Raw genomic sequence first — 16,099 nt, forward strand, 5'->3', positions numbered from 1 at the left:
TCAGGAGTCAGAGCGGCGCTGCACAGGAGGAAAGTAGGCGACGGCTGCCCCTCCAGGCACCATGGGAGGGTGTGTGGACAGCCGCCACGACTCCTCGGGAGGGAGGGACCCTGAAAGTCGGAGGGAGGGAGGAGACGACTCTGGAACTGGGAGGGAGGGAGGTGGGGGACGACCCTGGAACTTAGGGGGAGGGGGCCCCTGGCACACACTCTCATTCTCACACACACACACTCGCACCCAGTCTTACTCTCTGTCACACACACGCATTCGCACATTCACTCTCTCTCTGTCGCACACACACACACTTGCACATTCACTCTCTCTCTCACACAGTCACTCTCACACACACTCTCTCAAATATACACACTCCGAGGACAACCTTACTAGCGCCCGTTTCATTTGTGTCAGAAACGGGCCTTTTTTACTAGTATCCAATAATTTTTGATGATTCTTTTGAAATTGATGTTTGTCCATGTGGAGGCCGTGATTCTCTGCTTCCATTCCATCCATGCGGTCCTCCACCTCTTCCAATCTGCTGCCAATCTCCTTAACATCATTTCTGATCTTCGCTAGTGCTGCCTGCACATAATTCCATATGACTTTCATTTCATTCTTGAGCTCCTTAAACCAGCACGCTACATTATGCTTTGTGACCTCCACATCTGCTTTTCCAAGTCAGTCTGATCCACTGCCATTTTAGAAAACTCCATAGTCTGCTTGCCCGCCTAGGAACGCCAACTCTCTACAATGTTAGCGTATATTGGAAGCTCTCAATCCATTTGTGAGTCACCATAATGTTCACTATCAGGTAGGAAATGAAAAAAAAATGGGGAATTGCTTGAAGAGGGAGAGAAAACACCTTTTATTAGCTGCTCCTTCAGAGCTGCTCAGCTGCGCTTTCATCTCCCTCTGATGTTGCTTCCTCCATGGCTGCCTTAAATCTTGCTGAATATAAATCCCTAAGATTTATCTTTGGTAGGCACAAAAATGTTTGTTGTGAAGATAAATTAGCAACCTAAAGATACTTGAAATGTTTTAATGTAAGACTTCTGAAATATCTAGCGATATCCTCAAGTTCTTTCCAAGCCTGTTAATCTGGTTCCTCCTCTTTTATTTGATACACAAATCTGTAACTTGTAGGTCAGATTTCCATCGATTAAATCCAAACATAAGGCCTTCTACTTAACAGAACCTGTTGAAACATGAAAGCTGGCAAGAGATGGGAGCACATTTTAGATATCTGCCAATCTGTAATATGCTACTGATCTGTGAAAGTATGATTTTTATCTGTATTCATCTGCCAGGGGTATGCAATTCCAGTCCTCGAGAGCCCCATGCAAGTCAGGTTTTAGGATTGCCACAATGAATAAACAGGAATTAGATTTGCGTGCACTGCCGTCTTGTATGTAAATCTATCTCATGAATATTTCTTGTGGCTATCCTGAAAATCTGACCTGCTTGGGAGTCCAGGGATCAGAATTGCCTACTCTGAACAAGACAAATATTGTTATACAGTTATTGGACTAGTGTATAAACAGTGAGATTTAAATTTTATCTTGGGGTTGTATCGTAAAACAGCATATTGGAGTAAATGCCTGTCTTCTCCCTTTAAATGGCTCCTTTTACATTTAGGCATGATTGAGCATGGTCTCACAGACTCTTCGCTGTACAGGCCACGAAAGAGCATATCTAAGGATACTGACTTCCAAGAAGTCATACCACTTGTAGATAAGTATGTTTCAGTCTCTGCTACTGATGTCCCAAACGCAGTTGTGGAAAAAGGCAATGAAGAGGAAAATATATCTAACAGCAGTTTGATGGAGCATCAGAACACAGATGTAACTTCCCAATCTGAGAATGACAGCAGTGGAGTGCAGACATCCAACGGACCTGGGACTAGCCAGCATTTGAAGCCACCTTCCCGTACTTCTCCAGAGTCCTCAGAAAGTGACTGGGAGACCCTTGACCCTTGTGTCCTAGAGGAGAATGTAGTAAAAGAAGAGGAACAGGGAAATGGGATGAGGCAAGCTGAAGTCTTTCCCAAGGAATCGATGAACTCTGAATGCATTCCAATTATAGTGCAGCCACAGGCTAACACAGGACAGGCAGTTTTTGCTCCAGGGCTGGTATCGGGTTTGGAAGAGGACCAGTATGGCATGCCTTTAGCTATCTTCACCAAGGTAAATAATTGATACCCATCATCATGTAAAAGATAAGATTTATATGAATAATAAAGGATTTGGGGAACAGGGGTTTTGCAAGTACCTGTATATAATATGTAAACCGCTTTGAGTGTAACCACAGAAAGGTGGTATATCAAGTCTCATCCCCTTCCCTTTTCTGAAAAATAAAAATTCCCATTTCCTTTCTTTAAGAGAGAGCCTGTTAAAATTAAACCTTCCCTCCTATCCATTGCACGTTATTTTAATGGGCCTTTTTGACTGCTTAATATGAGTCAGTTGCATCATAGCAAACTAAAGAGCAATGTGATGGGACATGTCTGTCCATAATCTTCATTCTGTGTCACATTTAATGCAAGGGAAATTTCCCTTGGGGCAAAAAGAACAAACTCTGTCTTAGGAAAGAACCACAATTTCTGCAGGTTACTTTTCTTATCAAGTTAATGTCTGCATTTAAAACTGATATAATTATTACATAGCACGCCTATGAAATAAATGAATGTGTTCTGTAGTCATTTGAATGATGGTGGGCCTAGTAAGTGGACCACCACTTTAAGGAACTTGGATGTGTATTTTTTAACTTGTATAGAGACAGATAAATGTATGAAATGATGAAACATCATCAGTATTGTAATAATAAAGGAAGATTAATACCCTTTAAAATGAGATACCCTGTGTAAATACACCCAGTTATCGGAGTACAGTGTTATGAACATCACAATAAATTGTAGACATTAAAGGCCCTGTTTACTAAGGTGGCATATGTCATTGGCATTTCCCATACCGTTGCGAACAAATTCCCATCCCTACTGTCTATATGTACACAGACAGATATGAGCCCTCAATGTATCTAGTTGTGTATATATATATATATTGTTCATATTGCATTTTGTAAGTAAAATGCCTTATTTATAGTCATTCAAAATGCTATCTGGTAAGAATTAGTAGGAAACTGTTTAAAATTAACTATTTCATGTAATACTGTATTTGTCTTATGCCTTTTCCAACCTCGGCCAATGCAAAGCATCTAACAGCGATAGATAAAAATGTAAAAAGAAGCAATAGCAAAAAAAAAAAAAATCCATCTAAAGCCTGAATAGCAAAGTTGAAATCCAATGGCAAAATAGCCCTCCTCCCACACCATAATGGTGAATACACCCACAGATGTTCCCTCTCTCTCTCTCTCTGCACCCCTTGTTAACTCCTCCATGAGATTGTTCCACCAGCTAAATGTCAGAACTCTAAATGTATTCCTCCTCAAACCCTCTTTTTTTCATCACATATTTACCTGGATATATTAATCTGCTCTTCTATATAGATCTCAAAACGTGATATGAGATATACTGATGCACATGTTCACACAAAGCTCTAGGTGTTTGTTTTTGTACATTTTTTAAAGTCAATACCAGTAATTTAAACCCACATCGCACCCTAATTGGCCATATCCAGTTGCCAGGCCCACTCCACAATATCCACATCCTCCAATACTGCAAGTTGAAAACTGGAAAATAGGAGATCATAATATCCATCTACATCTGGTTTACCAGCAAAAAAAAAAAAGGTTTCAAGGTACGACTATATAGTTGATTAGTCTAATAAATGTCTAACTTGAGTGGAACAAATTCCACTGCACTTTTGACCTAGTTTTAATGTTACTGATGCTCTTTACAAAAGGAATAATTTAAATAGAGTGCTAAATGTAGCAATCTAGGACATGCATGAGAAGAAATATCTTTCCAGTAAATTGGACTGGCTCCAATTATAGCATGAAAACTAAGAGAGAAAATCTTATAAACATAAATTGTACTTGTGACATAACTGGCAACCAGTGCCATGAATATAAATTTAGAGTAGCTCTCTCCCATTGTAAACGTCTGTTACCACCTACATTCTGGGCCACTTGAAGTCAAATCATTACTTTTGTTGGTAGGCCAACAAATAATTGAATTACAGTAGTCTAGCTGCACTGAAAACACCAAGTATATGATGGTTCTCAAATTAGAGGGCCACAAAGGTCAGTGTTGTCTCACCAAACAGAATTGTTTGAAGGTCTCTTTGAAAGAGTATGCTGAAAACTTGTCACTTAAGAGCTAGTTTCTTGTGCAAGGTTCATCAAATTTCCAATTATCACATTCTTGGCCTGGGGGGGGTGGGGATACTGTTTTCTGAAGACCTTTACCCATTGCCCATGCATTTTCATATAAAAATATGGAAAAAAAATAGTTGGTCAGGAGCTCAAGGCCACTTCATCAGCATACTGTTCTGCAACTGGTCTTACTTGATCTGTGATTGTCTTCTCTTCCCTTGCTGCTAGGGAATGTTGGAAAGAATTATATAAAAGGGATCAATTCTGTCTGTATTTTAGTAGGCACAGTAACCCTCCAACAGACACAGAAATTCACCAAATTTGTCATGCGGGAAGTAAATACTAATATCTTGGGTGAGCCTGTGAATTCAAAACTCCAGATCAATATTTTCAGAGAACCAGGCCTCCAAAAAAACCTCCCATTATCTTCTGTTGAAAACAATTGTGCAGAATGTTGTCCAGCACTCCATTCTAAGTCTCCTTCATTTTTACAGCAGTTTGACCCGGAGTAACACAAGTGGACAGATAGGGAAAAATAACGGAAACTGCTGGCAAAGGATAACCCCAAGATGCACCTTCAAAGCTGCCAGACCCACAAATACCAACTACTCCTTTTTAATCAAGGATATATTCATTTCTAAATGCCTTATGTTTTTGTTGTTCATCTCATTGAGCACTGGGTTTAATTTCTTAATCTATATATTTCTTCTCTGCATGATCGCATGGCCTTAGATTTAATAACATTTACCATATAGTCTGAGAAGAATCTAAATCTTTCCATGCTGTTTAAGAGAGCTGGCACTGAATGTTTCAAGTTAGACATAAACAACAACCTATAGTGGTATTTTTATAATAAATGATCCACATAGTAGAGTACTTTTTGTTCAAGCCCTCAACTGTGATTTCCGTGATCTGTTCATTCTCTCTTATATGGCCCACTAACAATTATAGAAATAGAATGTGGATGTTATGTTATAAATAAGAGATAGTGAACACATCTGGCTTGTCCCTCTACCATTGTTTCATCATTTTTATTCCACATACAACCTGAGTGGAGTACACTGAAACATCTACTATAATAAAACTCACCCTCAACGTTCTGAAGACAACGTTCTGAAGTCACTCAGTCACTCCCTGAAGGGTTCATGGATTCATGGTGGTGAAGCCACAACACTGACCATGTCTCTCTGCCCCGCCCTCGCATGACGGACCAATCAGAAAAAACACCCTCAACATTCTGAAACACAAAGGACCATCACAACACCGTTCCCAGGCAACACTAGGCAACGTAAGACGGACCAATCAGAGGAAACTACGTGACAATAAGGGAGGAGCATTCCCCAGCAGAATGGCTCATTATCTGTGCAGCACGGAGAGCACAGAACCACCGCTGGAACGAGAGAAGAATATTCCTGCTGTGGGTATGTGCAAAAATAGACCGGGGGGGGGGGATTTTAAATGCCTAATGCCAGTACTGAAGAGTCCCATCTGGGACCAGGGCAAACAGGACAGCTGCGGCCCAGCTGGAAGGATTACCCGCGACCCAGCCAGCAGCAAACAGCGACCAAGGAAGGGGGAGGAGTACTCCTTCCCTGCCTAGGAATCGCTGGAGACTGGTTGCCAAACTAACGAAACAACCGCACACCGACGCACCACCTCCATCATTCGAAAGGCATCCACTCTTTCTTCAACAGAAATGCAAACTAATAATACAAAACAAACAAAGAATACATGGTTTCTCAGGCGGCTGCAGGTAACTCCCCACCCCCTTCCTCTTCCCCTTTTGCCGAAGCGGCCAAGGACGTGCCCAACCATCCCCAGCCTCAGGCAAGCTGTCTCCCACCTCGGGGATTCCCTGAGCACCCGGAAAAAGACGGCGCTGATTCCTGCAGCACATAAATGTTCCAGCATTCCCCTGCAGCCGGCCTGAAATGGACCAAACATACCGGATCACCCCCCGACGGCCCGAGACCGTGCTCTTCTCCCTTCCGCCAACTTAAAACAGCCATCCCCGTCCTCAGGCAAGCCGTCACCCACCTCCAGGATGCCCAGAACCCCAGCCCAATGGAAAAAGATGGCGCTGCTTCCAACAGCACATTTCTCTTCCAGCATTCCCCTACAGCAGCCCTGAAACGGCCAAAAAATACCGACAAAGAACGTGCTCCTCTACCTTCTGCCCATCTAAAACAACACTGCTGCCTCAGCACAACACAAAAAAAAAAACCTGGAAAAAAAAAAAACTCAGCAAAGGCTGACCCCCCTACAACCACATTTACATTTCACCAACAGAAAGACCACCCTCCACAAACCTCCTTGACAGACAAAACCACACACACACAATACAACAGAAACACACCCTCAAAGCCACACACCAATCCAACCCACTTTGCCAGCACAGCACAGCACATCCCCAAACCCCCAAGCAAAAAACAAAACAAAAAAAGACACACATCAACAACCTGCACACACACCGCACCCTCACACACACACACACACAAAATAACTCTGTGACACATACACACACAAAAAAAAAAAGCCACATGCTAGCGCCCGTTTCATTGGTTTCGGAAACGGGCCTTTTTTACTAGTACAAAATAAAATCACATAAAATAGAGTTTAGCTAGCTGTAAATGTATACCCCTGTGACTATGTTAAACTGTGGTTCTTGATGAAGCCATGAAGCGGGTGAAACGATTTGGGCCCCGTTGAACAAATGAAAGTTAACAGTTTGAATGTGGGGTTACCAAGCCAACTTTGAGAAAGCTAAGTTTATTTATGTTATGTTATGCTATGGCTTGGAAAGCTTTTATCTTTTTGGTAATGCTTTTTTGAATTACTAGTTCTATTGTGAACAGTCTTGTTTGTAAACAGGTGGGATATTATACCCTATGAAAGAGACACGATCACAGGCACAATAAATCTCATGTAGATATCAGTGTCCTGGTGTTCAGACCTTGGTAGATACCTTGGTTTCTGAGGGTATTTCCCACTGGTTAGGCATTGCTGTGCATTCCTTTTTTACACGACCCTTTGAGTTTGTGTTTGGCTGTTTTTCAGTTTTTGTTATATTAGATTACCTTAGCAGGATTAACAGCCCATACTGTTTATTGTTTGATCTACTACTCTAATAATCTAAACAATAATTTATTATTGCATGTTTTCCATAACTTGAACAACTTGCTTGACCAATACTGTATTTCTGTGGATGAAAAAAAAAACTAAACAAAAAAAAAACCCCAGCCCATTAAAGTTTGGGTTCTCCTCTTTCCGTAAGAACATAAGCGATCCCTACTAGGTCAGACCAAGGGTAGATCTAGCCCAGTATCCTGTTCTGACCAGTACAGGTCACAGTAGAGTCCCAAAAAGTATTAAGATTTCATGATGCTTAACCCCAGGGGTAAGCAATGGCTTTCTTTAGGTCTACCTTAATATTGATTTGTAGAATTTTTCTCTAGGAATTTGTCCAAACCTTTTTAAAACCCAGCTACATTAACTGCTTTTACCACTTGCTGTGGCAATGAGTTCCAGAGCTTATCTATAGACTGAGTGAAAAATATTTTCTCCTATTTGTTTTAAATGTGCTACAGTGCAACTTGGAGGAACCCCTAGTCTTTGTACTTTTTGAAAGAGTAAACGATCAATTCTCATTTAACTGTTCCACTCCATTCAGGATTTTATAGACCTCTATCATATCTCTCCTTAGCCATCTCTTCGCTAAGCTGAAGTGCCCTAACCCTAGCCTTTCCTTATGAGAGTTGTTTTTGTTCAATTTCTCTGTACCTTCTCCAGTTTCACTATATATTTTTTGAGATGCAGTAACCAGAATTGCACAAAGTACTCAAGGTGTGGTCTCGCCATAGAGCAATACAATAAGATTAGATCATATATCTCTTTTAGAAGTTACAGTGATTTATCACTGTGGAGCTTTTTTTTCAGCTGAAGCCAAAGTTCTTCCCAAATTAGGCTATTACTGAAGAAAAAAATGCTGTTTTTCTTCTCATGTTAATGTTTACTTGTTTCTGTGTTTTAGGGATATCTTTGTTTGCCATATATGGCATTACAGCAGCATCATCTTCTTTCTGATGTCAGCATTCGTGGTTTTGTTGCTGGGGCTACTAACATCCTCTTTCGTCAACAGAAGCACTTGAGCGACACAATTGTGGAGGTATAAATCTTTTTTCCCCTCAAGATATAATCCAGCACATGTCTCCAAACATGAACATACTATAGCAGGGGTGGGCAACATTGTTTCTCAAGGACCTCACCCAGTCAGGTTTTCAGGATTTTCCCAATGAATGTGCATGAGATATTTGCATACAGTGGCATCAGTGCATGCAAATAGATCTCATGCAAATTAATTGGGGAAATCCTGAATACCCAACTGGTGGTGTGGCCCACAAGGACCAAGGTTGCCCACCCCCGGCTTAGAATATCATCATACCAGTATTTTGTTTCTTGTTTTTACTTTTCTCTATTATATTATATTGCATTACTTTTTTAGTTGACCAAGGCTCTTTAAGAGCTAGTGAGTAAAGTCAGAATGACAGTATATTGAGAATGGGAATATATAAAAATACCAAGGATGAGTCCAAAGAGAGAAGAAAACTGAGAGTGACAAACGAATAGGGAGGGTAGGATGTGAGTTGTTCGGTTTTGACAATCTGAAAAGAGAAGAGAGGCAGTGGTAAAATGAGCAGAAGCGAATTGAAGAATGATAGTTGAAGAGAACAACCAGTCAAAACTGATTGTATAACCAAGATGACGGGAAGCAAGGTTTGGATTAGGGCAGAGGAGACAAAGTAATGAGTTGCTGAATTAGTTCAAGTAGGGATTTTGAACTGAATGCAGGAAAACTAGAGAGAAACAATATAGTCCCTTGGTCCCTTGAAACAAAGCCACATTGAGAAAGTGGTAGATTAACCTATACTCCTCCAATACAGTCCATTACTGAGGCCATACAGAAGAAGTCAGTTACTTATTTACAAAATCTTGTATACCTCCTTTCTGGTGAAAAGCTTGTTCAAGGTCTACAGTAAAAGAAAAAGAAACACAGTAGAGAACAGTTAACTATTATAAAACCCTGTTTTCAGCACTGGGGGTTTAAGAGCCTATTGCAAATAGGTTTTCTTTCTTTTTTTTTTTTTTTAATTAAGTTTTATTGACTTAGATTTTAGCAAAGCTTTTGACACGGTCCCCCACAGGAGGCTCTTAAATAAACTCGATGGGCTGAAGATAGGTCCCGAAGTGGTGAACTGGATTAGGAACTGGTTGACAGACAGACGACAGAGGGTGGTGGTAAATGGAGTTCGATCAGAGGAGGGAAAGGTGAGTAGTGGAGTGCCTCAGGGATCGGTGCTGGGGCCGATTCTGTTCAATATATTTGTGAGTGACATTGCCGAAGGGTTAGAAGGTAAAGTTTGCCTATTTGCGGATGATACTTTGTAACAGAGTGGACACCCAGGAGGGAGTGGAAAACATGAAAAAAGATCTGCGGAAGCTAGAAGAATGGTCTAAGGTTTGGCAGTTAAAATTCAATGCAAAGAAATGCAAAGTGATGCACCTAGGGAGTAGAAACCCACATGAGACTTATGTGATAGATACTGAGGGGGAGAGGGATCTTGGGGTGATAGTATCCGAGGATCTGAAGGCGACGAAACAATGTGACAAGGCGGTGGCCATAGTGAGAAGGTTGCTAGGCTGTATAGAGAGAGGTGTGACCAGCAGAAGAAAGGAAGTGTTGATGCCCCTGTACAAGTCATTGGTGAGGCCCCACCTGGAGTATTGTGTTCAGTTTTGAAGGCCGTACCTTGCTAAGGATGTAAAAAAAATTGAAGCGGTGCAAAGAAAAGCTACGAGAATGGTATGGGATTTGCGTTCCAATACGTATGAAGAGAGACTTGCTGACCTGAACATATATACCCTGGAGGAAAGGAGGAACAGGGGTGATATGATACAGACGTTCAAATATTTGAAAAGGTATTAATCCGCAAACAAATCTTTTCCGGAGATGGGAAGACAGTAGAACGAAAGGACATGAAATGAGATTGAAGGGGGGCAGACTCAAAAAAGATGTCAGGAAGTGTTTTTTCACAGAGTGGTGGATGCTTGGAATGCCCTCTCGCAGGAGGTGGTGGAGATGAAAACGGTAACGGAATTCAAACATGCGTGGGATATACATAAAGGAATCCTGTGCAGAAGGAATGGATCCACAGAAGCTTAGCTGAAATTGGGTGGCGGAGCCGGTGGGGGGAAGAGTGGTTGGTGGTTGGGAGGCGAAGATAGTGGTGGGCAGACTTATACGGTCTGTGCCAGATCCGGTGTTGGGAGGCGAGGTTGGTGGTTGGGAGGCGGGGAATAGTGCTGGGCAGACTTATACGGTCTGTGCCAGAGCCGGTGGTGGGAGGCGGGGCTGGTGGTTGGGAGGAGGGGATGGTGCTGGGCAGACTTATACGGTCTGTGCCCAGAAAAAGACAGGTACAAATCAAGGTAAGGTATACACATGAGTTCATCTTGTTGGGCAGACTGGATGGACCGTGTAGGTCTTTTTCTGCCGTCATCTACTAAGTTACTATGATGATACTCAAAAGTACAAGCATGGTCAATAACATCTGCAATGAAGAACCCCCCCACCCGTCCCTCGCCCTGTCCAAACACTCTGCAAATAGGTTTTCAACTTCCTATGAAATGTTAATTGGTTGGTTTCTTGCTGAACTGTCCATAAGAATACAAAAAGTGCCATACTGGGTCAGACCAAAGGCGCTCAAAAGATTCTCCAAAAAGCATTGTTGTCTAGACCCATGTCCGAGTTATCTTCTGAATTCAGCACCATCCTGCTTTCTCGATCACTTAACATCCTATCTCAATCATATGCTTCAGTGTGGTTTATTTCCAGCTGATTTTGGACACATTGTTTTAACTCCTATACTGAAAGACTGCAAGAAAAAGGTTGCCGATGTCACTAATTATAGACTGGTGGCATCCATTCCACTTTTCGTCAAGTTGATGGAAAGTGTGGTCACAAGCCAGCTCACTGATTACATACTAAATTTCAATCTGCTTGCAAATTCTCAGTCGGGCTTCCGTGCAGGACACAGCACTGAAACAGCACTGCTCACTGTACTTACAAAACTAAGGCAGGAACTTGCTACCGCTACCGGCAAGAACATACTACCTCTCCAATTTGATATGTCAAGTGCATTTGATATGGTCAATCACAATATTCTTTTAAGTCTGCTGGACAAATTGGGAGTAGGAGACAACGTACTCCCGTGGTTGAGGGGTTTTCTCACACTTCGATCGTACAAAGTCAAAGTGTGTTCGCAATTCTCATCGGCATGGAGTGCAGACTGTGGGGTGCCTCAGGGTTCTCCACTGTCGCCTATCCTTTTCAACCTTATGATGACTCCACTGGCAATCACATTAGCTAAATTGGGACTCAATCCGTATATCTGTGCTGACGATGTTGTAGTATATATATAGATACTTTTGTTCTGTATTCACAGAAGAAAATCCTGGAGAATGACCGCAATGGACTGGCAAAAGTGCAAATGAAAATGGAGTAGATAATAGCACCGTTCACGGAAGAGAGTGTGTATAAACAACTTGAAAAGCTAAAGGTGGACAAGGCCGTGGGACTGGACAGGATCCACCCCAGGATATTAAAGGAGCTCAGAGAGGTTCTGGCGGGTCCTCTTAAAGATTTGTTTAATAAATCATTGGAAACAGGAGAGGTTCCGTGGGATTGGAGAACGGCGGATTTGGTCCCTCTTCACAAAAGTGGTGATAGGGAAGAAGCTGGAAACTACAGTCCGGTAAGCCTTACTTCGATTATTGGAAAAGTAATGGAAGCGATGCTGAAGGAAAGGATAGTGAATTTCCTGGAAGCCAATAAGTTGCAAGTTCCGAGACAACATGGTTTTACCAAAGGAAAATCGTGCCAAACGAATCTCATTGAATTCTTTGACTGGGTGACTGGAGAATTAAATCAGGGATACGATATAGATGTAATCTACCTAGATTTCAGCAAGGCTTTTGACACGGTTCCCCACAGGAGGCTCTTGAACAAACTGGACGGGCTGAAGATAGGACCCAAAGTGGTGAACTGGATTAGGAACTGATTGACGGACAGACGTCAGAGGGTGGTGGTAAATGGAATTCGCTCAGAGGAGGGAAAAGTGAGTAGTGTAGTGCCTCCGGGATCGATGCTGGGACCGATTCTGTTCAATATATTTGTGAGTGACATTGCTGAAGGGTTAGAAGGTAAAGTTTGCCTTTCTGCGGATGATACTAAGATTTGTAAGAGAGTGGACACCCAGGAGGGAGTGGAAAACATGAAAAAGGATCTGCAGAAGCTAGAAGAATGGTCTAAGGTTTGGCAATTAAAATTCAATGCGAAGAAATGCAAAGTGATGCACTTAGGGAGTAGAAATCCACGGGAGACGTATGTGTCAGGCAGGGAGAGTCTGATAGGGATCTTGGGGTGATAGTATCTGAGGATCTGAAGGCGACGAAACAGTGTGACAAGGCGAAGGCCGTAAGTAGAAGGTTGCTAGGCTGTATAGAGAGGGGAGTGACCAGCAGAAGAAAAGAGGTTTTAATGCCCCTGTATAAGTCTTGGTGAGGCCCCACCTGGCGTATTGTGTTCAGTTCTGGAGGCCGTATCTTGCTAAGGATGTAAAAAGAATTGAAGCGGTGCAAAGAAAAGCTACGAGAATGGTACGGGATTTGCGTTCCAAGACGTATGAGGAGAGACTTGCTGACCTGAACATGTATACCCTGGAGGAAAGGAGAAACAGGGGCGATATGATACAGACGTTCAAATATCTTAGTTATTAATCCGCAAACGAACCTTTTCCGGAGATGGGAAGGTGGTAGAACTAGAGGGCACAATACGAGATTGAAGGGGGGCAGACTCAAGAAAAATGTCAGAAAGTATTTTTTCATGGAGAAGAGTGGTGGATGCTTGGAATGCTCTCCCGCAGGAGGTGGTGGAGAGGAAAACGGTAACGGATTAGGTGGCAGAGCCGGTGGTGGGAGGCGGGGCTGGTGGTTGGGAGGCGAGGATATTGCTGAGCAGACTTATACGGTCTGTGCCAGAGACGGTGGTTGGGAGGCAGGGATAGTGCTGGGCAGACTTATACGGTCTGTGCCCTGAAAATGACAGATACAAATCAAGGTAAGGTATACACAAAAAGTAGCACATATGAGTTTATCTTGTTGGGCAGACTGGATGGACCGTGCAGGTCTTTTTCTGCCATCATCTACCATGTTATTATATTCTATTCTAAAGAGAAGATTATGAAGTCCATCGAACACGTCCTGCATGTTATGGGCACTTGGGCAAACGCTTTTCAACTAAAGCTTAATACAGAAAAAACACACTGCCTTGTACTGTCTTCCCAGCGCAAGTTAATTCATCCAACTTCTATTGCTGTTAACAATCTCATCCTTCCTATCTCTGATCAATTGAAGATTTTGGGTGTTATCTTTGATCATTTTTTAACATTTGAAAGTCAAGCAACGGCGCAAACAAAGAGTTCATCATGATGTGGAAGCTGAAACGGGTACGCCACCTCTTCGCGAAGCATCTCTTTAGAAATATGATACAATCATTAGTGCTTTGTCATACTGACTACTGCAATGGTACGTTAGCAGGGTGTAAAGACTTTGTTTTGAGGAAATTACAGACTGCCCAAAATACAGCGGCAAGACTTATCTTCAATAAAGCCCGGTTCGATAGCGCAAAGCCTCTTCTTGCTAAACTTCACTGGCTTCCAATCAAGGAGCGAATTGTATTCAAGGTTTGCACCATGGTATACAAAATCATCAATGGGACTGTACCAAGTTACATGCTGAACATGATCGACTTGCCTGCCAGAAATGCTGACCCAACATCTCGATTATATCTCACCTTGCATTACCCAAGCTGGAAAGGATGTAAGCAAGGCTCTATTCAGGCGTCAAGCTTTCCCTTCATCAGTGCGCACAACTGGAATGCACTTCCCAGAGCCATAACCAGTCTGAGTGACTACCTTCTCTTCGTAAGGCACTAAAGACGCATCTGTTTGCAAAAATATTTTCTACAGGACCTATATAGGGCTATAACCCCTACATGCATGCAAACATGGATTCTGGTTGGACCCATTAATTTATTTATTTATTTGCATTTGTATCCCACATTTCCCACCTATTTGCAGGCTCAATGTGGCTTACAGAGTTTGTTATGACAAAGTCAATACAGGATATCAGATACAATTACTAGTGTATAAAGATTAAGTAAGAGAAGAGAGAAGGAAGGTGTTAGGCAGGTTAGTATAGAAAGGTGGACTTTCATACTGGGTGGGTTGGTGATGTAGTTTTGTAGGCTATGGATTCTCTTTGTAGACCTTGTTGAAGAGATGTGTCTTCAGAGATTTGCGAAAGTTAGTGATTTCGTTGACAGTTTTTAGGGTTGTAGGTAATGCATTCCACAACTGCGTGCTCATGTAAGAGAAGGTAGTGGCATGTATCAGCTTGTATTTTAGTCCGTTACAGCTGGGGAAGTGCAGATTAAGAAATTTGCGGGCCGATCTTATGGCGTTTCTGGGAGGCAGGTCCACGAGGTTTAGCATGTAGGTTGGGGCATCTGCGTGAATGATTTTGTGTACAATCGTGCAAATCTTGAACACAATGCGTTCCTTGAGTGGGAGCCAGTGAAGTTTCTCTGTTAGGGGTTTTGCACTTTCATATTTAGTTTTTCCAAATATGAGTCTGGCGGCGGTATTCTGGGCTGTTTGGAGTTTTTTGATAGTCTGTTCTTTGCAGCCAGCGTACAGTGCGTTGCAGTAGTCCAGATGACTTATTACCATTGACTGTACTAGGGTGCGGAAGATGTATCTCGGGAAGAAAGGTTTTACTCTTTTGAGTTTCCACATGGAGTGGAACATCTTTTTCGTCATATTCTTCACGTGAGCATCGAGTGTGAGGTTTCGATCAATGGTAACTCCAAGAATTTTCAGATTTTGTGAGACTGGAAGAAAACAGTATGGTGTGGTTATGGTGGAGTAGTTGTTTGTGTTATATTGTGAGGTTAGTACAAGACATTGAGTTTTTTCTGCATTGAATTTTAGCTGGAATGCATCCGCCCAGGAGTGCATGATTTGGAGGCTTTGGTTGATCTCGTTGGTGATTTTGTTTAGATCATGTTTGAACGGGATGTAAATCGTGACATCGTCTGCATATATGTAGGGGTTGAGGTTTTGATTGGCTAGAAGTTTGGCTAAAGGTTGGCTAAAAGTATCATCATTAGGTTGAAGAGAGTTGGTGAGAGGGGGGATCCTTGGGGAACTCCACATTCCGGTATCCATGGGGTGATATGTCCACGTTCGTTGTTACTTGGTATGATCTTGTGGTCAGGAATCCTTTGAACCATTTGAGAACTGTACCTCCGACTCCGAAGTATTCTATTGCGGACACTAGTACAGTTTTGGTGCTGTGATTTGACCGAAATCCTGATTGAGACTCATGCAGAATTGAGTTATTATTTAGGTATTCAGTGAGTTGTTTCGTCACTATGCCCTCCATGAGTTTGGTTATGAGCGGAATAGATGCTACTGGGCGATAGTTGGTTAGGTCCATTGTGCTTTTCTTAGCATCTTTTGGCAGCGGAGTAAGTAAGATGTTTCCTTTATCCGTTGGAAAGAGACCATTTTTTGAAGCCTGTGGTTTACATGATTCGTGAGGTCTTTTTTGAATTCATTTGTAATGTTCATTGTAAGCTGCTTAGGTGCTGCTTTATGTGGTAATAGGCGGGGTATAAATGATCTAAATAAATAAACAAATGTAAAGTGTCTTT

General features: G+C 42.2%; 1 protein-coding gene across 1 annotated transcript in view; it reads left to right on the forward strand.

Annotated features, from left to right (window-relative positions):
* Positions 1-16,099, forward strand: part of AVL9 (AVL9 cell migration associated) — a 138,196-nt gene that overhangs the window by 90,040 nt on the left and 32,057 nt on the right. The window contains exons 10-11 of the mRNA XM_030204376.1: positions 1,633-2,180; positions 8,297-8,431. Of these exons, the coding sequence (XP_030060236.1) occupies positions 1,633-2,180; positions 8,297-8,431 (683 nt within the window). The remainder of the gene's footprint in view (positions 1-1,632; positions 2,181-8,296; positions 8,432-16,099) is intronic.

Source organism: Microcaecilia unicolor, chromosome 1, assembly GCF_901765095.1.
Source record: "Microcaecilia unicolor chromosome 1, aMicUni1.1, whole genome shotgun sequence".
Classification (NCBI taxonomy): domain Eukaryota; kingdom Metazoa; phylum Chordata; class Amphibia; order Gymnophiona; family Siphonopidae; genus Microcaecilia; species Microcaecilia unicolor.